At 43.4% G+C, this 22,860-nt stretch overlaps 1 protein-coding gene across 1 annotated transcript in view; it reads left to right on the forward strand.

The window, feature by feature from the left end:
• Positions 1 to 22,860, forward strand: part of CDH13 (cadherin 13) — a 1,187,477-nt gene that overhangs the window by 1,032,494 nt on the left and 132,123 nt on the right. Inside the window, exon 9 of the mRNA XM_033219143.1 lies at positions 21,770 to 21,952. Coding sequence (XP_033075034.1) covers positions 21,770 to 21,952 — 183 coding nt within the window. The remainder of the gene's footprint in view (positions 1 to 21,769; positions 21,953 to 22,860) is intronic.

Here is a 22,860-nt window from a genome sequence, read left to right on the forward strand (position 1 = left end):
TTTCGCTTGTGCTACCATAGCAATGATGCTAGATGTTGGCTCACTTTGGAAACACTCCCTTCCTGCAAAGTAAGTGTGTGTATGTGTGCGCATGCGCGCGTTTGTGTGTTGAACTGAGTTACTTATGAGCGGGGCTTCCTCGAAAACTGATCATCAAGGGACTCTGTTTCCATTCAGAAATAGCTGTTATTGACAGAAAAGGAAAATTCACAGATTTTTCCACATTCATGGATTATCTAGAATATGTATTCCCCTCAAATGGCCCATCTTTTTATCCTCAACAATCACAGAATCTGTGACACAAGAAGAATAAATGTTGTCTAGTTAGTGGATATCAGCAGTGGTGCTGGTAGGACCAAAGGGAAAGAGATTCTGTCCAGGTGTCTCCTTGACTGGTCAGTCCCACCTGGGTCCAGAAAGTCGATAGTCACCATCCCCATTATGATCCCTGTTAAAATCCCCATGCCATGGGGATGTGTTATATGCATACATGCAAGATGCATTGCAAACCTGATCCTAAAGCTACACAACTGCCCGATAAGGTAATAGCACTATCCCAGTTCTTCACCTAAGGAAACTGGAGGCTAGTGACCACAACTTTTTTTGGTTCCCTGACTTAGAACCTCTTAAATATCCCCTCAAGGCATGTTTGAATTTGTTGCCTTGTAAAGGCAACAAAAGCATGAGTTAAGGGAAACCAAAGCTATACTTCGGAAGGACCAAGGTATGGGATTAATAAAACACGGATGTTTCATCATCCAAGCATGTAAATTGCATGTGTCTTGCCATGTGTTCTCAGAGTCACATGTGTATTTTGCATGCAAGAACAATCCAGTGGGTGGTCTCGAGGCAGAACAACCCTCAGGAGAAGTTTCCATATGGACTGTTTTGGAGACTTAAGGGTCACTTTGATTCAATGCACGTTTGTGTAATGCACTGATTTTAGAAACCGTAGCAAGAAGGTAAGACTTCATGGTAGTTAATGCAGACGCATTGCCGTGATTGCCAGAATCTGTCCTGGGTGGTGCCTGTAGTCCCTGCCACCCCTCCTCCCTCCCAGAAGTCCCAGGCTTAGTCTGAATGCTCAGTCTCTCTGCAGCTGCCCAAATTGGCCGGTGAGTTACACTGGAGGCTTCAACCACTGGGTTTCTCTAGACATGGAAATTTCCATTCATGATTTCTATGACACCAACCCCCTGGGAATGCTGAAAACACTGGAACATAGCTCTTGATTCACTCAGATTTTCTTGTTTAAAACAAAGAAAATTTCTTGTGCAAAAATCGAGTCATTATTTATCATTCTATCTTTATTTTCTATTCTCTCTCTCCCTCTCCCCATCTCTCTCTCCTATCTTTATTTTCCTTCTCTCTCCCCCATTTCTCTTTCCCTCCCTGTTTCTCTCTTCTCCTCTCTTTGTCTCTTCCTAACTTTTTTGTATATGTAACTGTGTCTTTTCCTGCTTTCTTTTTCTGCACTCTATCCCCAGCTTTCTAGTTTCCCCCAACACACATACACCGCCTCCTATGCTATCTGGTGGTTCCCACCGGGGAACTGCAGCAGGACATCTTATCACTGGGGAAGGAAATTCAAGCTGAAAGAATTCACCTTTTTACTTACAATTTCTTAACTCTGTGACTATTCCTGTTTTCCACTTATGAATCCCAGCCTCCTCGCCCCCCCCGCTTCAGGTGTGGCAGTGAGGTTAAAGTGGCCACATGCTGCTGCTGGAGTGAGCCTTCCTGCTCCATGTGAGTTCTATAAAAAGTGCCCTTGGCACCTGTTCAGTCAGACCCAATGAGGATTTTGGAACAGTATGTTTTCTACTGTAATTACATCTCAACAGTGACCAATTATATTATTCCTTGATTGCAAATAAATTTACAATGCTTATTTTTGTGCTCCCTACCTTCATTGCACCTTTCAATATATTTAATACTCTTTCATCACACAATGGGAGGTGAGGAAATACAGACCCCTCTTGCGAAGGGAACGAGAGGGTGGTTGGACTCAGAGCTGCTTTTTCTTTGTTACACGTGTTGTGGTTGTTTTCTAATTGGAGAGTCTTGAACATGTTTATGGACCTGCAAGGAGAAATACGTTGATGTGCAGGGAAGGAGGGCGGGAAAGGGTAAGGCACTGAGGAGTACATAGCAGGCGGGAGCCAGGGACTGGAGTTCACTTTGAGCAGCAAGGGAGATAGCCTCCTGTAGCCAGGGGAAAGAGGCAAGAAAGAGGCAAAGGGAGGGGGCCTGTAGCTTTCCAGGTTGGGGATGCTGAACACGGAAGGCACCTGCCTTCTCGCACTCTTCCCCTGTGGGTCAAGCAGCAAGGTCTGCTGCTGAGAGAGGCAGGTGTCTAGAGCCCACTTTACAGGTTTGCTGAAGCACCCAGCCACGTGAGGACCGGATTCAAAAGGTGGGCCCAGGTTCTACCTTTCTAACCAGCTCACAGCTAACCTGGTCCAAAGCCCACACTTTGAGTAGGGAGGGTATAGAGAATCAAGTGGGGAAAATGGACCACAGACCATTTTTTCTTCATTGCCAAGTAAGCTGGAGTCTGAACACAGCTCTAATTGGACAAAATGGGAAATGCTATGTTTTAATTTTCTGAGGCCCATTGAGACAGCTCCAAGGGTGACACAGCTGCCTCCTTGCAAGCCCCTGCTCCTTCGTAGGTTGATGGAACTTGACCCTGGCTGTAGGACCAGAGTCAATTTGTTGCACCTGCATCCACTTGGCACCCACAGGTATAAAATGCATTTATTGAAAAGCAGCAGGAAGAACAGAAAGCAGGAAAAAAATATTACCTTTCTTCTTTTATAAAAGGGATTATCAGCTGCTAATTCAAAAATTGTAGGGTAATGAAAACTACATCAATAATTTTCATAATAATTATAGTCTTTGGTTTTACCCTTGAATGTTTTTCTGGCAAAATCTGATTCAATTAGCCCAGAAAATGTTATTATGCTCTTCCAGCGTTTTCCTATGAGGTTTGAATCTAGGACCAAATAACTGATAACTCTTGTCCTAGGGGAGCTCGTGAGCTGCCATACCCAGGCAGCTGTCATGTAGGGAGACCTGACACACACAGCTTAGCTGGATTAGTGATTCTCAACCCAGGAGCGCTTTACACACCCCGCTGGGACAACCGACACATTTTTTATTGTCACAGCTTGGGTGGTGCTACCAGCATCTAGTAGGTAAGAACTAAGGACACTGCTCAGCATCTCCCAATGCACAGGGCAGCCCCCACCCAGTGAACAATTATCCAGCCCAGAATGTCATTAGTGGTGAGGTTGAAAGACTCTAAGTGAGATTAGGATTACGATTAGATTACAAGTAGAAAAGAAAAAGCAGGGTGGATGTGGTGGCTAATGCCTGTTATCCTAACACTTTAGGAGGCTGAGGCTGGAGAATTGCCTGAGGCCAGGAGTTCAAGACCAGCCTGGGCAACATAGTGAGACCCTGTCTCTATAAAAAATTTAAATATGTAAAATATATTTTAAAAATTTAAATATATATATAGGGTGGTGTCACATGCCTGCAGTCCCAGCTACTCTGGGGGCTGAGGCAGAAAGATCTACTGAGCCCAGGAGGTCAAGGCTGCAGTGAGCCATCATCATGCCAATGTATTCCAGCCTGGGCAACAAAGCAAGACCCTGTCTCAAAGAATAATAAAATAAAAATTATTGATCAGAACACTTCTGGTTATAAGTGACCCCTAGCTCCAAGTAGTTTAGATAACAAGGGGACTTTCTATTGGCAGGAATATTAGGTAGTGAGAGACTAGGGTACTGTAACAAAGAGGGCCCAAAAGAACAAAGTGTATTTCTTTGTTCATATTCCTTAAAATGATATTCACTGTACCAAACATCATTTCTTTATTTATTTTATCCATTTTCATTATAACAATGTGCATTTTATTGCTTATGTGCTGGGCATTCATGTAAGCATTTTATAAATTTTTTATTTAATTCATCATAATCCTATAAGGGTAGGTATTATTATTATTATTATTATTATTATTATTATATTATTCCCATTTTGCAGATGAGAAAATGGAGACAAAGAGAGGTTAAGTGACTTGCCGGAAGTCACAAAGATAACAAGATACAGCTTCCTGTGGCTTTAAACATGAATCACTTTCCTCACTGGTCTTTCTTTTCTTTTCTTTTCTTTTTTCTTTTCTTTCTTTTGCTGGAATCTTGCTCTGTCACCCAGGCTGGAGTGCAACGGCACAACCTTGGCTCACTGCAACCTCTGCCTCCCAGGTTCAAGCAATTCTCCTGCCTCAGCCTCCCAAGTAGCTGGGATTACAGGCATCCACTGCCATGCCTGGCTAATTTTTGTATTCTTAGTAGAGATGGGGTTTCACCATGTTGGCCAGGCTGGTCTCAAACTCCTGACCTTGGGTGATCTGCCTGCCTCAGCCTCCCAAAGTGCTGGAATTACAGGCGTGAGCCACCACACCCATCCCGTAGGTCCTTTTTAATGTGACAGAGTGCCATTGGAGTGCGTCTCTCCCCATGCAGATTTCCATTATGTTATTCCACCCGGTGATCAGAGCCCAGGAGGGACAGAGAATGCTTTTATTAATCCTCCTTATCTCATTGAGCCTGATTCCCAAGGGAATGATTCTCATCCATTTCTTCTCCCTGTGGGACTCAGAAACTCCATCAGCCCCCTCTGGAAGTAATATGCGGATGTGCCCATGGGAATTACAGTAGGGCCCAAGGGGTCTATTTAAACCGGGAATCAATGGTGCAAACACAGAGAATGAATTTAGAGTGGTTTCTTCTGACTAAGACATTTGGGATTTAAATGCAAATTAGAAACTGTAAGTCAATTCCATGTATGAATTTATACAAATCCCTTGTAATGAAAGTAGAAGGTTTCTCTTGTCCTTATTTGTGCTGGGGTGTTAGCATCAAGACTAAAAAGTGTGTCAATCTCCCTACAGCCCTGGAGATTCCAGATGTGCTTTCTCCAGTTAGAGATGGCTGTGAGTGCCATGCTGGGGTGGGGGGATTCTCCATGGGCTCCAGGGGGTCTTTCTAGTTTCTCCATTAACTTCAGCAACAGCCCATGGAAATTGGGAAGAAGGAGGGCCCTCGTGGTTTAGCCAAAGGTTTTGAAAGAGACAAGGCTCTCCTTGTACCCGCTCTTTTCTGGCCCCTCATGCCAATCACAAAGCAAGCCCTCATTCTCAAATATTGCCTCTCCTCACTCGGGAGCTGGAGGCCAGGCTCTGAGAAGCTGACGGACAGTCCACGGTCTCATACGTGTTGACACATGACTTGAATCCCCAGTGCCTGAAGCCTGGAGTCACTATATGACCCAGCAGCTCCACTCCTAGGTGTAAACCCAAGAGAATGAAGGCATAAGTCCTCCCAAAACTTGTATGTGACTGTTCACAGCAGCATTATTCACAGTAGCCACTAAGTGGAAACAATTCCAGGTCCATCAACTGAGAAATGGAGAAACAAAACGTGGTCTCTCCACTTGATGGAATGCTTTTCAGCCGCACGAAGGAACGAAGTACTGATCCCTGCTACAGGGTGGATGAACCGTGAAAACACGATGTTCAGTGAAAAAAGTCAGGCACAAAGGGCCATAGATTGTGCAATTCCATTTCTATGAAGTGTCCAGAACAGGCAGATCTCCAGGGACAGAAAGTTGATTAGTGGTTGCCAGGGGCTGGGAGGGGGTGAGGAAAGGGGAGTGGCTGCTCCTGGGAGTGGGGTTTCTGTTCAAGGTGATAAAAAAATTCTAAAATTGATTGTGGTGGTGGTTACACAACTCTGTGAATGTACTGGAATCCATTCATATCTACAATTTAAATGGATGAATTTTATGGTATGTGAATCATAGTGCAATAAGACTGTTAGCAATAAGAAAAAGGAAAGGAAAAAACTGCATAGCACCATGTCTAAAGACTACAGGGGATGTCACCCAAAGGGTCACCTTTTAAGGAAGAACTTGAGCTCTTCTTAAGGTTTGAAAAATCACAAGCTGATTTTTTTTTTCCCTTCATAGTTCAGAAATCAAACCAGATTGAGGAAAATCTTTCTAGGGAAGAAAAAACTCACAAAAGCTGAGAAAATTAAAGTATACAGAGCTCCTAGAATCAGGAATTGTAGCTTACTTTTAATATCACCAGCACTCTAGCATAGTTCTGGATGCTTAGGTGTTGAAGAGTTGACAGGAAACAGAACTCAGGAGGGAAATGAAGAATTAATGTATTGGGAAGAGGTTTAGAAAGGAAGAAATCACTTAGGAATTCTCTTACCCTGCTTTATTTTTCTTCAAATAATCCAACAAGCTGGGTATTTTATTATTTACGTATCTGTGTAGCATCTCACTCCCATATAGGGACAACTCTCATGACAGAAGGGACCTCCTGTGGTTTGTCCACTGCTGTGTCCAGTATCAAGAACAGTGCTCAGCACGGCGTCATCAGCCATGAATATTTGTGGAATGCACAGACAGGAGATTGAAGACTTGGATAGGGGAATGTGTCCTTGGAGAGTGAAATGAAGGAGTGGCCAGGAACACACACATGGATGGGGGAATTAACATGCTGACAGGGAATGAACAAATGGGTGGGGTAATGAATGTGCAAATCAGGGACCTAATACATAGACAGGGATGGGCATGTGGCTAGGGGATGATGGATGGAGGATTAAAGTGTGGATAGAGGATGAACGAATCATTCCACCAGAGACACGTAGGCAGCTGGCATGACTGAATTTGTTCCATTTCTTTCTATTAGGTCATTTTTTTAACTGCAAAAACTGCAATTACTTTTGCACCAACCTGATACATCTATAAGCATGTCTGGGGAAGGGTCTCTCCTGCACCCTCACATGGTGGGGTTTATCTGAGCATTAGGGTGTAGTCCACAGTTAGGAACAGCCCCCAATTTAACAGAGAAAGACCCCGAAGCAAGTAAGGCAGGTCAAGAGACCAGGATGGGCAGAGGTCCCGTGCAGGACAATGTGCAGGAAAGGACCCAAGCCAGGCAGCCTTGCAAGATGGCGGGATCAGTGGCCAAGAGGAGAAGACGCACAAGAGGTCAGACGAAGAATCCTGCCAGGATGCAGATTGCTAGCCCCAGGATGAGGAAACAGGCCCAAGAATCTTGTGTGTTTCATCAGAAAGCAATAAAAGAAAATTAAAATATAAAAATGCCAGGATGTTCCAAACAGCTCTTTATTGCTACAAAACTACCATGCCTGTGCTTCCGTCTCCAGGCAAATACTCAAAATAGTTTCCTATTGATTCACTAACCCCATCATTCGTCCCCTTTCTGCATTAGGCCTATGCGTTAATGGATGCTGCCACCTGATCCCTGCGTGATTTCCCACAACTCTGTGAGCCTGGGTTCTGGAGAGGTGAAAGAGCATCTCCAGGTGGCTCAAAACTGTGGCTCCAGGTATTACTCCTGCAGGCGGACTGCTCCCTGGGGCACATGTTCTCAGTCCACCAGTGGCCACGCCATATCCACCCACCTGCTTCCTGGCACATGTGATGCACAGCCCGTGACCTTGGACCTAGCAGTAGCCAGCATGCTTTCCAGTTTTGAAGGCAAGGACAGAGACATACACGGCATGCCTTGAGATCCTGTCCAATTTCGAATTTTGTAGGACGGATTCATGTTGTTGAACATGTTTGAGTGATGAGAAACTTGGCAAATCTTGTTGGCACATCTCCCACCATGATTCCCTTTGGCATCCTTTGTGTCTGTCTGATTCTTCCAGCCTGGCCTTTGGATACCTGACAGGTGCCTACTTCTTAGGATGTGCCAGACACCATGCTACGAGTTTGATCTGCACTCATTCATTTATTCATCAGAATCACCTATGGAGTTAGCAATGACCGTATCCCCATTTTACAGATAAGGAAGTACTGAGGCTTACAAAGGTGAAGTTGTTTGTGTCAGGGCACCCAGCTGACGAGTGACAAAGCCAGACCCTCTGAGGTGGAGCACTGAGCAGAGGCCCGAATGGCAGAACGGTGCCAGCACATGAAGACAAGAGTCTGTCAGAGAGAACGACACAGGTAGAGTCCTGCAGCTTGAGCAACTGCATGCAAACCCATGGCAGAGCCCATGTGAGTGAGGGAGAGAAGGCAGAGATGGGCAGATCCCAGAAGGCCTGGGAACCCATGGGAAAGACTCTGGATTTTGTAAAGTAGAAGCTGTTGCAGGGCTGCGAAGAGAGAGGAATGTCAGCTCCATGAGGGCAGGAATGTGTGTCTTCTTTGTTCAGTGAAGATGCCCAAACACCCAGAATCGAGCCTGGCATGTGGCAGGTGTTCAATGGCGAATCAATGAATCATGTTTAAATTTGTAGCAAGATAACTCTGACTGCGACTATGCAGAGGACAGGTTGTAGAGAGAAACTGGCAGGGGTGAAAACAGAGGAGGAGTCAAACACCCGGGTAGGAGATGATGAAATTGCCTGAGCACAGCTTCTGATGGCTCCACCAAGGTTGGTAGGGGTGGAGACGCAGAGAAATAGGCCTATTCAGCACATATTCTGCATGCATGCAGCCTTCACCACTATCTAGGGCTAGAACTTTTTCATCACCCAAGAGGAAACTTTACACCCATTAAGTGGTCATTCTCCATTCCTACCTCTCACACCCAGCCCCTGGCAACCATAAGTCTGTTTTCTGTCTCTCTGAATTTGCCTGCACAGATATTTCATAGAAATGGAGTCATACAGTTTTTAAGAGTTGTTGCTGATGGACTGGATGTGAGAAATGAGAAAAGAGAGGAATCAAAAGATGACTCCTGGGCTTATCAGCCTACACAACATGAATAAATGGTGATGCTCTTTGCCAAGGAAAGGGAGAAGGGGGAAAGACGAGACTGGTTTTGATGGAGTCGGAAGGTGGAATCATGTTAGGTTCGAGGTGCCCGTTAGACACCCAGAGGCAGATGCTGGCTGTGACTTGGCGCTTGCAGTCCTGGATACAGGGCAGAGGCCAGGGTTGGAGGTGTAAGTGTGTGATTCCTCTCTCTTCACAGCCCTGCAGCAGCTTCTACTTTACAAAATCCAGAGTGATGAAATTGCCCTCCAGGCAGTGTCTGGAAGTTATCATCCAGGTGGTGACGGATGAAGAGCTGCCATTGGCACCAGAACCCCTGAGCCATGTTAAGAAAAAGTCAACCAGATCTAGGCATTCTTACCCTTGAATGGTAAAGGTGATATAGTGGCATCTTGATCAAGACTCCTGAGCCATTTCCTGTGGGAAAGTAGGCGTCTTTGAATGACTGCACAGAGAATCTTGGTCTTTGCCACCCTCCCCTACAGTTTGGGCAATAGCAGAGCCAATTTTGGGCACAAACACAAACCATTCCCAGTTATCCTCTGCCTGTAATAGGAATCAGACAGCATAGTGTAAAGAATTGCTTGATTTTAGGAGGCATTTCATGTCTCCAAGTCATTCTTTAGGGGTTGACACTACTGGTGGCTTATGAATTTCAGATGTGGTACATTCTAGGAATGCCAGCTCCCGGGCTCCAGGAGAGGTGATTAAAGGACAGGCTGATGCCAATGTTTTTGGAGAATAAAACTTGCACTTCAGGTACAGTAAACTCAGGGCACTCAATTGGGCTTTATTCTTCCATATTCTTAGGAAAGACTGAAGTCACATGAACTGAATAAGATCTCAGCCCTGCCTATGTAATGGCAAAATGAAAGAAATAGTCTCTTCCTTTGAGAGAGTAACAGACTGTGGATCCAGCTCGTTGTAAAGAAACAGCCATATGAGTGATGTAAAGGGTGTTAATCCCTCAACACAGGACCATTTATCTGTAGTGTCACTCCACTGCTGCATTGTCTGAGCCAAGTGTCCTGGCCACTGTGTCTGTGGGACAGTGAGTGGCATTATGAAGTCAAACAAGGTGTCCCCCATAGACCGTCAAGAAGACAGGCTGCTGCTTTTCAGGGCACCCAACACAAGTTAGAATGTGCCACCAGGATTCTTTCATCATTTTATCTTAGAACTAAAAGGGACCTCAGTGGTTACCTCAAGCTGTTGTTCTCAGCCCTTGACTGTTCATGAGAATCACAGGAGGGGTGTTTTCAGAAATAAAAATGCCTCAGCCCCATCCAAGAACCACCTCTGAAAGCAGTACCCCATATCAATAGTGGATTTGTTTTAAGGCTTTCAGGTGTTTTAATGTGTAGTCAGGGTTAAGAATGACAGCTTTAGTCTGATACCCGTTTCTCAGATAAGTGAACTGGGTCTCAGAGATTTATCAGAAATGTAGCCATGAATCAGAGCAGCAGTCCACAACTTTTTTTTTTTTTTTTGAGATGGAGTCTCACTCTGTCACCCAGGCTGGAGTGCAGTGGCACGATCTCGGCTCACTGCAACCTCCACCTCCCGGGTTCAAGCAATTCTCCTGTCTCAGCCTCCCAAGTATCTGGGACTACAGGTGGCTGCCACCATGCCCAGCTGATTTTTGTATTTTTTGTAGAGATGGGATTTCACCATATTGGTCAGGCTGGCCTCGAACTCCTGACCTCAGGTGATCTTCCTGCCTCGGCCCCCCAAAGTGCTGGGATTACAGGCAGAAGCCACCACACCCAGCCAATCCACAACCTTTTTGGCACCAGGAACTGGTTTTGTGGAAGACAGTTTTTCCACGGGCCAGGGTTGCGGGGATGGTATTGGGAGGATTCAAGCACATTACATTTATTGTGCATTTCATTTCTATTATTATTACATTGTAATATATAATGAAATAATTAGACAACTGCCATAATGTAGAACCAGTGGGATCCCTGAGCTTGTTTTCCTGCAGCTAGATGATTCCATCTAGGAGTGATAGCAGACAATGATAGATCATCAAGTATTAGATTCTCACAAGGAATGCGTAACCTAGATCGCTTGTGTGTGCAGTTCACGATAGGGTTTGTGCTCCTATGAGAATCTAATGCCACCACTGATCTGAGAGGAGGTGGAGCTCAGGTGGTAATATTAGTGAGCAATGGGGAGCAGCCCATTGCTTGCTCTCCCATATGAAGACTTGCTCTCCCATAGCTCACCTCCTTCTGTGTAGCCCAGTTCCTAACAGGTTACAGACCAGTAGTGGGGATTGGGAACCACTGAGTTAGAGGCCAAGTAGAATTTGCCCCACTTCATTGAATTCCCTACTCCTTTAAATCTGCAGAATTGCATAAGCCAAACTCCAGTGTCTTTAGAAAGCAGACTATGTTATTGTTTCTTGAAAAGCCATTCTTCATCCAGATTCAGATATTTGTGGTCAAATGATATCTCTACAGAAAATCTCTCTGCTTCTCAGAATTAAACTATTTTCAATTATCTTGTCAGATGAACAAATGTGTTTTGCATTTTCTTAAGAGAGAAACTCAAGTGAAGGAGAGCTACTAACGTCCAATGAAATAAAGTATCCAAGCCTGAAAATCAGAAAAAAAAAGAATGTAGGCATATTTGTCTTTGGTTTTTATTTTTCTGTCACCATCTAATGTAATATTTATTTCATCATTCCCCTAAGGCAATGATTTTCAAACTCTCTTTAGCAACATAACTTTTTTTTTTTTAATCAAAATCTGAGGCAGGAATTCTAATATACAAAACAGATAAAATATAATTAACAGATTGCTCAGGCAGTTTAAATTCTTATTATTTGAAGGAAAATGTTTGATGCTTTGGTAGGACTCCTGTACCATCTCAAGCATTCTTGCTGGACTCAGTGGCTCACACCTATAATTGCAGCACTTTGCAGGGCCAAGACATGAGGATCACTTCAGCCCAGGAGTTTGAGGCCAGCCTGGGCAGTATAGTGAAACCCCGTCTCTACACAAAATTTAAAAGTTACTAGGGAGTACTACTAGGGAGGCTGAGGCATGAGGATCATTTGCACTTAGATGGTCAAAGCTACAATGAGCCACAGTCACACCACTGCACTCCAGCCTGGGTGACAGAGCAAGACCCTATCTCAAAAAAAAAAAAAAAAAAAAATCTTGGTTCTCAGGAACACAGTCTACCATTTGACCCAGCCATCCCATTACTGGGTATATACCCACAGGATTATAAATCATGCTGCTATAAAGACACATGCACACGTGTGTTTATTGCAGCACTATTCACAATAGCAAAGACTTGGAATCAGCCCAAATGTCCATCAGTGACAGACTGGATTAAGAAAATATGGCACATATACACCATGAAATACTATGCAGCCATAAAAAAGGATGAGTTCATGTCCTTTGTAGGGACATGGATGCAGCTGGAAACCATCATTCTCAGCAAACTATCACAAGAACAGAAAACCAAACACCACATGTTCTCACTCATAGGTGGGAATTGAACAATGAGATCACTTGGACACAGGAAGCGGAACATCACACACCAGGGCCTGTTGTGGGGAGGGGTAGAGGGGAGGGATAGTATTAGGAGATATACCTAATGTAAATGATGAGTTAATGGGTGCAGCACACCAACATGGCACATGTATACATATGTAACAAACCTGCACGTTGTGCACATGTACTCTAGAACTTAAAGTATAAAAATAAAATAAAATAAAATAAAAATAAAAATAAAAAAGAACCACCGTTCCACTGCATCATTTTCCTGTCAGTCTTCAGTGGCCTTGTCTTTTCATTTTGTTTTGTAGGGCAAAGACCTGCTTTGTTACGCAAGCCTCTTCTCCCTGAAAATGCATTTCATTTTTAGTTTTGCAAATGTGCAGGTCTGTATTTGGTGTAGACAGGGCCATGTAGAGGAAGAGTACAGTCATTGGAAAGTGGACTGTACCAGCTGGGCATCTTCCTCAAAAGCCATGGACTCAGCGCTTTCTGTGTGTCTGCAGCCAACACAAGAAAACATCTCACAGGAAATGAATCAGAGAAGTGTGCCCTAAGGGGAAGAGGGAGCAATTCCTGCCAGGGCATGCAGTGAATGTTTCCCTCTCTTGCCCTTTGGTTCATTCCCCAGCACCTGTAGAGCCAGGGGGTTGAGGGATGCTTCATTTTCTCTCTCCGTGTTACCGGCGCCACAGATAAGTGCTGTCTAGGAAAATCATTTTCCTTTCAACCCAGGATCACCCTGGGTGGGTGGGTCACACGGGGGCAGGACATCAGTGAGGTGGACATTAGTATCAGTCCAGGATCAAGAACCACACTACCTGGGATGCCAGTGAATTTTGGAGAGGATTCTTCACTCAGGGCACGTTTCTTTCTTGTTGAGATGCTATTCCTTGTTATTTTTGAACTCTTTCCACATTCTAGTTTTGCATGTTCTCACCTGTTTAGTAACGGTGGGTGGCTTCAGACATTTAACTGGGAAGTCTCTGGATATTTAATAAACCTTTCTGTAACTGTCCATTACCATAACTAGTAGGTGCTCTCACTTTGCATGATGGAGATAACATGCAAATACTTTTAGCAAAGCATCTGGCACAAAAGGGAAACACAGAATCGTCCGTAGAAGAAATTAATGTTAGTTGGATCAAGAAAGGACTTTGATCATGTTTTCTTAAAAAGAATCCCTGTGTTTTAGACTGAAATCTTTACATATGTAATGGCATGTCTGGGATTTGCTCCAAACAGTGCAGGATAGGGGAGGGGTGGCTGTGGAGACGAAGCACCAGGAGCTGGGAGTTGAGGATCTCTAAAGCCTGAAGACAGGCATGTGGGGGGTTATTATCCTATTCTACCTGCTTTTATACATGTTTAATATTTTTCATAACAAGATGTGAAAAAGAAAAAATACTTGAGAAAACGTCTACGAAACCCAAAGCACCATCAAAGGGACCACTCACCTAATGATTTCAGCAGATATCTTGAGAGTTGTTTTCCCCAGGGCACCATTGTTGCAAGGAATAGAAACCTGCTCAAGGCAGCTGGAGTGAAAATGAGGTTGTTGATGGGAACAGAGGTTCCCACAGACAAGAGCACAGGGAACTTCGTGGGGTTGAGAGCAGGAATGGGAAGCCAGTCAGCGACTGAGGAAACTTCCTATCTGTCTTTTGTCTTTGAGTCACAGAAAAAAAAAAATCTCTTTTGTAAATTTTTCTCTCAATTTCTCCATTCTTTTGCTTCTCCGTGCATATTGGATTTCTCTGAGAATTTATCCATATCCAAATGACAAAAAATGGCCACCCCTTGCATAAATGCTGAGAAACCTCTATTTCTCTTTTAGTTCAAATTTATAAAAGAAATAATCCCATTTTTCATGAATCAACCAATGGATTGGCTACCTCTGAGTCAGGTGATCATCTCTGGGTCCAATCAGCTATGGCCAAGGAAGCTAGAATCACATGTTACGAAATGACTCTCTAGTACCACTCTTTTCAGCAGGGACTGGGGGTGGATTTAGTTCCCTCAAATGGTTTATGGATTATGCAGGCACCCTGAGCTATGTCTACTCAAAACCGCTAAGATTTTCAGTAAAGAAATACTCTAATTTGCCATTTAGAAATTGTATAATATCTGTCATTTGAACTACAATTGAGTCCACTTTCCTTTTTCTCAGGAGAAATAGAGAAGATCTGGTTACTATTCTCATTGGGAGACTCTCAAGCACATGTGCATTGTTATCTTTCCACCTTGGGTTTTTATTCTTGAGACAAAATGATTCCGAAAGTTAGTGTCTACTTACAGCGCTCTTACTTTATGAAAGTGGTAGCAGTGAGTATTTTGGGGAATCAGAGATATGACTCCAACTCTCAAGGATCTCAACATTGGGAGGAGCATGCCCCAGGCTGTCTCTGCTTGAGAGGCAGGGAAGTCTCTGTCAAGTTCTTTCTGTTCATGGTAACTGGAATTCTCACCTCTAGCATCTGATTTATTTCTTTCCTGTGTGAGGTACCTCCCTTGGGCATTAAAAGTCAGGTCTCTGACACCACTCTGTATCTTCAGAGAAAACAAATCGTTTATAGAATTTTAATCAGATAAAGAGAGGAGAAAGCTGGGCACAGTGACTCATGCCTGTAATGCCAGCAATTAGGTAGGCCAAGGGAGGAAGACCACTTGAGCCTAAGAGTGTGAGACCAGCCTGGGCAACTTAGTAGGACCCCATCTCATCAAAAAAATGTATATATATTTGAATTAGTCAGTCACGGTGGTTTATGCCTGTGGTTCCAGCTAAGACAGAAGGATCACTTGAGCCTAAGAAGTCAAGGCTGCAGTGAGCCATGATCACAACACTGCATTCCAGCCTGGGCAACAGAGCAAGACCTGCTTCAAAAAAAAAGGAGAAGAAAAAGATGCTCACCAATGACTGGACTATGATGATCTAGTGGGTTCCTGAATATTCTTTCGTCTTGCTCCTGTAGTCACTTTAAGGCCTGGCTATGCCTATTCTACTGTGACCTAGCTAGGGAAGGACTTAGTAGGTTCCAGTCATCTTGAGGACTTGCCAATGAACATACCATGGTTCTTTGTCAAGCAACCGCAGTCCCTTGTGTGGCTCTGTTATTAATCGCTTCTGAGACATAGGGCTTTCTTAAGATATCGAATGAACTTTATTTAGATCTCTGTACTGTATATTCTTTAAAATTTTATGTAAATATGTATCTTATGTATATTTTATATAATTATAGTTTTAATAGTTTATATTATATTACATATTATATATGTGTGTGTATATATATATAGTGCACACAAACATGATGTGGAGGCTGAAAATGTTCTCATATGTTTTCTTCTAAGAACTTTACTGTTTACCTTTCACATTTTGTGTATGGTGTGAGGTAGGAGTCAGGATTCATTGTTTTCTCCAGATGGATAGCCAATTGATCCAGCACCATTTACGGAAAGACTGCTACCTGGAAACTAAATCATGTCAAAACATAAAAGCATTCATAATTGGCCACAGGTACAGCCTTGGATGTATGACAGTGAGAAATGGTTTTAGAAGTGGTAGAAAACAAATTGTCAGGATATGTTATAGATGTATAATACCTACAAAGAAAGGGGATACTGGAGGGAATACTGGCCCTCTCATTTACTTATGTATTTTTGTGCCTAGTGGAGTCTCCAGCATGCAACAGATACAACAAGTATCTATTAAAATGAATTATTGTATCTTTCCATTCTGAGATAAATCCTAATCATAGAAGAAAACCAGATATCTAATGCAGCTTTCCCTTCCAAATGTGGACATGATAGGATTGACATCATTTGCCTCGTGTCTGTTGTTGGAGCATAATAAGAATGAGCAAGTGTGTGAATGCCAGGCATACATAACTGAAATAAAAAAGCTTCTTCCACAGCACTCGAGGAAAATAAAATACATATATACATAATTATATTATAAGGCAGACTGTGTTAAGAGCAGAAAGAGTCACAGGGGTTTAAACCAAATTCTCCAACTTCTTAGTAAGAATTTCGTATGATACAGGGCAAAATCCATCATCATTATCCTTGCTAACAAATACTGACTCCTTGTTATACATATGCCAGGCAATTTGCCAGACTCCTTAAATGCATTATCTTATTTATATCAGTAACAATTGCTACCCATTAGACTATTGGGAAGAGTCTTCCAGTAAGCTGTATCTTTTTTGTAAACGTGGACTCAAAAATGTTTGCAAGTTACATTTCTGATGGTCTATCCCCTACCCTTTTATCATCACAAATAGAAATTAGTGACACCCTGTCTTTTAATTTTTTAAAGCCAAAGCCCAGATGACTACATCCCAGCTTTTCAAGTTCCATATTAGTTCTCTGTGAAACTTCAGGGTTAATGGCTCATGAACTTGGACTAGTATTCAGGTCAAACATGCAAGTGGTCAAGCATGCAAGCTTGCATATATCCAGTCCTTTACAATTGTCCTCTGTCAATTCTTTCCCATCTGTGGCTTTCCAACCTTCTGATCATTATTTCCATCTTCCATGTTAATCTAAAAGTCAACTTTCTGCTCTTGGAGGAAGAACATGCATTCTTGGTGCATAATAAAATTCAAATCCCTCTTCCCGCTAGTGATGGCCTTTGTGGCTCATCCAGGCAGCCTCATCCTAAATGTCTATGATGTAACTCAATGAAAATAAAATCCTCAGTTCTGAATTTGGAGGGAAGGGCAAATAAGCCCAGTACATAGTCCCAACAAGCCACAGTGATTGTGTAAAAATACGTTTTATATCTGGCATTTGATTTGCCACACAGTTTAACAGAAAAGTAACTTTATCAATTTTTTCCAATTAAAGGTAGTAATAGTACAATCAATAATTCCTCCTGCTCTAGTGTGGTGAATTAATGTCTGTCTATTGTTTTTAAATCACAAAATGAGCATTGCTATAGAAATGTAAAATGGTACCATTTCATTTTAATCTATTTAATGTTCCTTTCTTGAATTATATAATGGGGTTAAAACATTGAATAGAATTAATAGAATGAGTATTTAATTAAGCAATAATGAGCTTCTAAACGGATGCTCAAAGAAACTGCTTCATAGTTTATGCAGAAATCAGATAATGGTCTTAAAGACTATAAAAATTGTGTTGAACATTTTCCATATTTAATTTTTTTTTTTTTTTTTTTGTATTCTCTCAGGAGTAAATTTAAACATAACCCAGTTCCTTGATTAGGCTACACTTTGCTTTCAAAGTAAATCCCAAATGCCTTTCCATGGCCAACAGGGCCCTGCATAAGCAGACTCTACCACCTCTGGAGTCTGATGTCAAAGAGTTCTTTCTGGCTCTACCCTTCATTCCAGCCACACCCAGCTTGCCTTTGCTCTGCAAAGGCACCTGTGGCTCTTCCTGCCACCTGGCCTTTGTTCCTGCTCTTTCAGATACCGGGTGTGTTCTCACCCCCTTCACCTCTCTAAGGCTTCCTCTTCTTTCAGTTCTCAGGGAATTTTTCCCTGATGATCCTCTCCAGACTGGATCAGATACCCACCTACACACACACAGGGAGAGACTCCCCAATAACTGATTTTATTCCTTGACGATTAACACATTGTTATACATTTCTTTCCTATCTGTCTCTCGTTTCAGCCTGCAATTTCCATGAGGAAATACATCATGTCTGTTTTGTTTAGTGGTGTATCCCTGGATGGATGGATGGATGGATGGATGGATGGATGATGAATGGAAGGATGGATAGATAGATGGATGATGGATGGATGCATGGATAGATGGATGGATAAATAGATGGATGGCAGGTAAATATCACTGTGGACCCATACAAGGACATATGAGGGCCACAGTGCACATCTCTGAGAATTCCTAGCACATCAGCACCTTTCCATTCTACTTGAATTCATTTGCTCACACACTAAGAACGTATTCTATACCAGCCCCGTCAACAGGTGCTGCAGACATAAAACTATCAGTGTCATGAAAGAAGCTGCACAGGTTTGTCTCACTTATACGTGGCCTAAATATTAATTTTATTAATTCATTCATCCACCCACTTACCCATCCATCCATCCACCACCCATCCATCCATCCGCCCATCTGTCTATCCATCTATCCATCCACCCATCCATCCATCCATCCATCTATCCATTCATCCATCCCATCTTCAGACCTGCTCATGTGTTGGATCCGGGCTGACTCATTCATCAGGCACGGTTATCATGTGCTAGGACCCTAAAATCAGAAAGAAATAAAAAGAACTTTTAGGGTAAAATAAATGTTTAATTCTTTTCTTCACATCATAAAAATAATTTTTTTCTGAGACAGGTTCTTGCTCTGTCACCAAGGCTGGAGTGTGGTGGTGTAATCATAACTCACTGCGGCCTCAAACTCCTACACTCAAAGATGGTCCCACTTCAGCCTCCTGAATGTGTGGGACCACAGGCATGTGCCACCACACCTGGCTAATTTTTTACAATTCTTTTTTATAGAGGGTATCTCACTATGTTGCCCAGGCTCATCTTGAGTTCCTGGGCTCAAGTGATCCTCCCTCCTCAGCCTCCCAAAGAGCTAGGATTACAGTGTTAGAATACCATGCCCAGCCCCCAAAATAAATTTTTTAAGGCACATTACTCTATTATGGTAGGAGGGGTTGATGAAGGCAAAGGTGCCTGGGGTCCACCAGTCATGACATAGCTCTGCTGGAACACAGGGGAGATCAGTCCATCCCTGGTCTTCTGGAACACTCAGGCTAGTGGCAGAATCAGGCGTCAGTCAACAAGTCAGTCCCTCTTAGTCTTCCTTCTGTATGGCTTTGTCCCTTCACATTCCCTCAGCCCTCGCCTCTCCTGCCAGATCCCACTTCCTATACTTAAGATCGTTCATTCATTCAACAAATATCTACTGAGTTTCGTCTGTGCACCTAGCAGCATGCAAGAGACTAGAGATAAACCTATGAAGAGACAGGTGCACATGGAGCCTCCAGCCTCCTCAAATCATGATTTGTCACAGCGTTTTCATCTTGGCAATGACACCCGCTTTGACAGAGCAACTTCTCACTTATGCACTGGACATGACAGCATTTCTACCTGACTGGTGGTTCCCAGCATCCTCTAGCCTTAGCCCATTTCATGCCCACATGATTGACACCTGGTGTCAGAAGGTACAGGTGTCAGAAGAGCCACAAGGACTGGTTATGAGCTGACATCTGCTGTGATCTGCAGGGACAGCCAGTCCTCTGGCTCTGGACTGCAGCAAGCAGGTGAAGGAAGGACTGGCCTAAGCCATGGGGATCTGAGGTGGGCACGAATGGCAGAACTTTTTGGGAGCAAAGATTACCGGAAACCAGGAGACTTAGGTCTGATCTTTGGGTCACTAAATGACTTTGGGCAGCACTCTTCCTTCTTCCTTCCTTCCTTCTCTGTGCTATCATCTTCATCTATAATATGAAGGGATTAGATCACTCATGTGTCATCAAGCCCCCTCCTGGCTACATGGCAGATAGCATTAATTGATCATAGCACTCTTTCCTGCTGAATCCAGATGTACTGCAGGCCTGTCCACACCAGACTCAGGCAGCTTCACCCATTCACAAGGGTAGGTCCTGTCATTGACACCTGCCTGCTGTCCTTAGACTTGGACTCCATTCTGCTTCTTGCCCCTACTACATATTAGATTTGTCTAGGCAAGTGAAGAAAATACTGAGTCCCAGGCTTTACCCCAGAGCCTGGGGAATCTGAATTGGTCTGGGGAGTCTGAATCTGAATTGATTCCCTGACTGATGCCTGATCCTGCCACTTGCCTGCATGTTCCAGAAGACCAGAGATGGACTGATCTCCCTTGTGCTCCAACCTGGCTAGAGGACCCCAGGCACTTTCTCCTTCATCAATCCCTCCTACCCTAATAGATTTTCATGCACTTTAACCTTGGGGAATCCTGAATTGGGATAGGACTCAGGAAGCTTTTTCAAAGCCTCTGGGAGATTCTAATGTGCAGACAGGGCTGAGAACCGTTAGTATCGTTTTCCAGCTCAAGAATTCTATGATTTTTTGAGAAGAGGAGAAGATAGAAGATAGGTAGACATTAAACAAGAATCACATGAATCAGATCAAAATAATTGCCCCCTGGAGCTGTTTCTGTGTGACAGCAGCCTCGGTATCCCTCCTCGTTCCCACTATTTTCTAGCCTCCGTGCATGTTCTAAGAATTTTCCAGCTCTCCTTTTATGGAAGACAACTCGTGCAGGTTTGCCGAGGTGCAATAAACAGATTAGTTCCAGTCCCCGCCCCATCCCCTGAGAGGCCTCAGGATTAAGGTTTATGATTAATGATTTGCAAGTCAATTAATCAGTCACTGCTTTTGAAACCTCATTTCTCAAATTACTTTTCTTTGAACACAGGGGCTTTTTGACATCATCTTACTGTCTCTAGATTCACTTTCCTACTAATTGAAATTCCAAGATATTTCTTCTTCTTGTCAGCTTATTGGTGTTACTTGTTTATAAAATATTTGCAAACAGATTACTATTTACCTGTAGTGTGTCAGAGGTAAGCACCAAAACAATACTTTATGCTTCCAGCTCAAAGGAATGTGCTAATGATAGCTCATGAAATTCTCTATCGGTGAGAAATTTGATTTTTCATTTATTGATTTATTTTTACCACACCTACTTGCAACAAGTATTTCAGATGTATTACAATAGAAACACAGGTACAACAAGGCTCCAAACAATTGATGTAGATGACTCCTTAGAAAATGGTTTCTAAGGTCCTAATAAGAGTGGACATGGAGTGGAAAGAATGGGACTGGTTTTCTTCATTCGAGAAAATAGCAGGGTCTAGGAGAGGATCTGGGGTCAAACCCCAGTCTCTTCATTTACAAGTCTTAGCGCTTTACTCATCTGATTATGTTGTTGTTTTGGGGAGGCAAGGCTGCGAGAACAAATGCGAACAAAAATGGCTTGAACTCAATCGAAAATTGTTTCTCATTCAATGATAGTTCAGGGCAGGTGTTCTCGGCCTCCAGGTTTCTCCCCTCCATGTGGTGACTCAGGGACCCAAGCCCCTCCTCCCTTGTGGGTTCCTGCTCCCCTGGGGTTTTGTGGTCCTGTGCATTCAGGTAGGCAGAGGTGAAAAAGCCCAGAAAGGAGGCACAGCTGTTCTTTTCACCCTCCCACCACAGAGCAGCACAGCACAGCCATGGTCAATATCATTCCTGCCCACATTCTGCAGAGGAGAAGTTAGTCTCATGGCCTCACCTAAGTTCAAGAAAAGCTGAGAAGAAGAACATAGTATCTTCCAGTCATAATCTTCCTATGTTATTTGTGTTTATGTGAGATGATGTATGTAACATACCCAATGCAAAGCATGTAATTGACTATGTGTGTTCAAAATAGTGACCATTACCATCTGCTTTTTTTTGCAGTTTCAAGCCACAGTCGAGGAAGGAGCTGTGGGAGTTATTGTCAATTTGACAGTTGAAGATAAGGATGACCCCACCACAGGTGCATGGAGAGCTGCCTACACCATCATCAACGGAAACCCAGGGCAGAGCTTCGAAATCCACACCAACCCCCAGACCAATGAAGGGATGCTTTCTGTTGTCAAAGTAAGGGTGCTTCTAACTGCCCCTTTCTCTTCTTGCAAGCATGGAGGGCCCTAGGAGGGGGCTCATAGAATCACTGGGTTTAGAAGGCCACAGATAAATTCCCCCAGTCTCCTCCTTCTGGGAATTAACAAAGGAAAATGCTTATGGCTTAAGGGTATACTCCTGTCCTCAGCAGCATGAAGAAGCAGCCATCAAACAAACCTGTTTTATAGGTTCTGAAATACCCAAACTTACATGGAACTTTAAGAAAACCAAACTTAAGTGGATTATTTTTGTTTTCATTTTTGTTGTTTGAGACAGTCTCGCTCTGTCGCCTAGGCTGGGGTGCAGTAGTGTGATCTCAGCTCACTGCAGTCTCCACCTCCTAGGTTCAAGTGATTCTCGTGCCTCAGCCTCCTGAGTAGCTGGGATTACAGCTGCCTGCCACCATGCCTGGCTAGTTTTTATACTTTTAGTATAAATGGGGTCTCACCATGTTGCCCAGGCTGGTCTCAAACTCCTGGCCTCAAGTGACCCGCCTGCCTTGGCCTCCCAAAGTGCTGGGGTTACAAGTGTTAGCCACCATGCCTGGCCCAAACTGAAGTTTTAAATGAAATTCTTTATATATTTGCTAAGGAATTATTAACAGATATGCCAAAACGAGATGTGTGAAGGTGTTTTTAGAGATCGCTCCTCTCTCAGAATGTGGCTATGACATGTCTTCTTAATCTTTCTTAGCAGAACTCAATTATTCCTTAAAAACACACACACAACATAATTATTGGTGTGAAACCCTCTGTGAGGCTTGCTGACTCACACACTGACCCTCTCGCTGGCAACGAGTAGAACAAGGAGGAAATGTAATTGTTAATGTAAAACCTCTGGCTCATGCTGATAATCCAGAAATATTACTGGGGATGGTGGCACAG

This window comes from Trachypithecus francoisi, unplaced genomic scaffold, assembly GCF_009764315.1.
Source record: "Trachypithecus francoisi isolate TF-2019V2 unplaced genomic scaffold, Tfra_2.0 Lachesis_group10, whole genome shotgun sequence".
NCBI lineage: Eukaryota > Metazoa > Chordata > Mammalia > Primates > Cercopithecidae > Trachypithecus > Trachypithecus francoisi.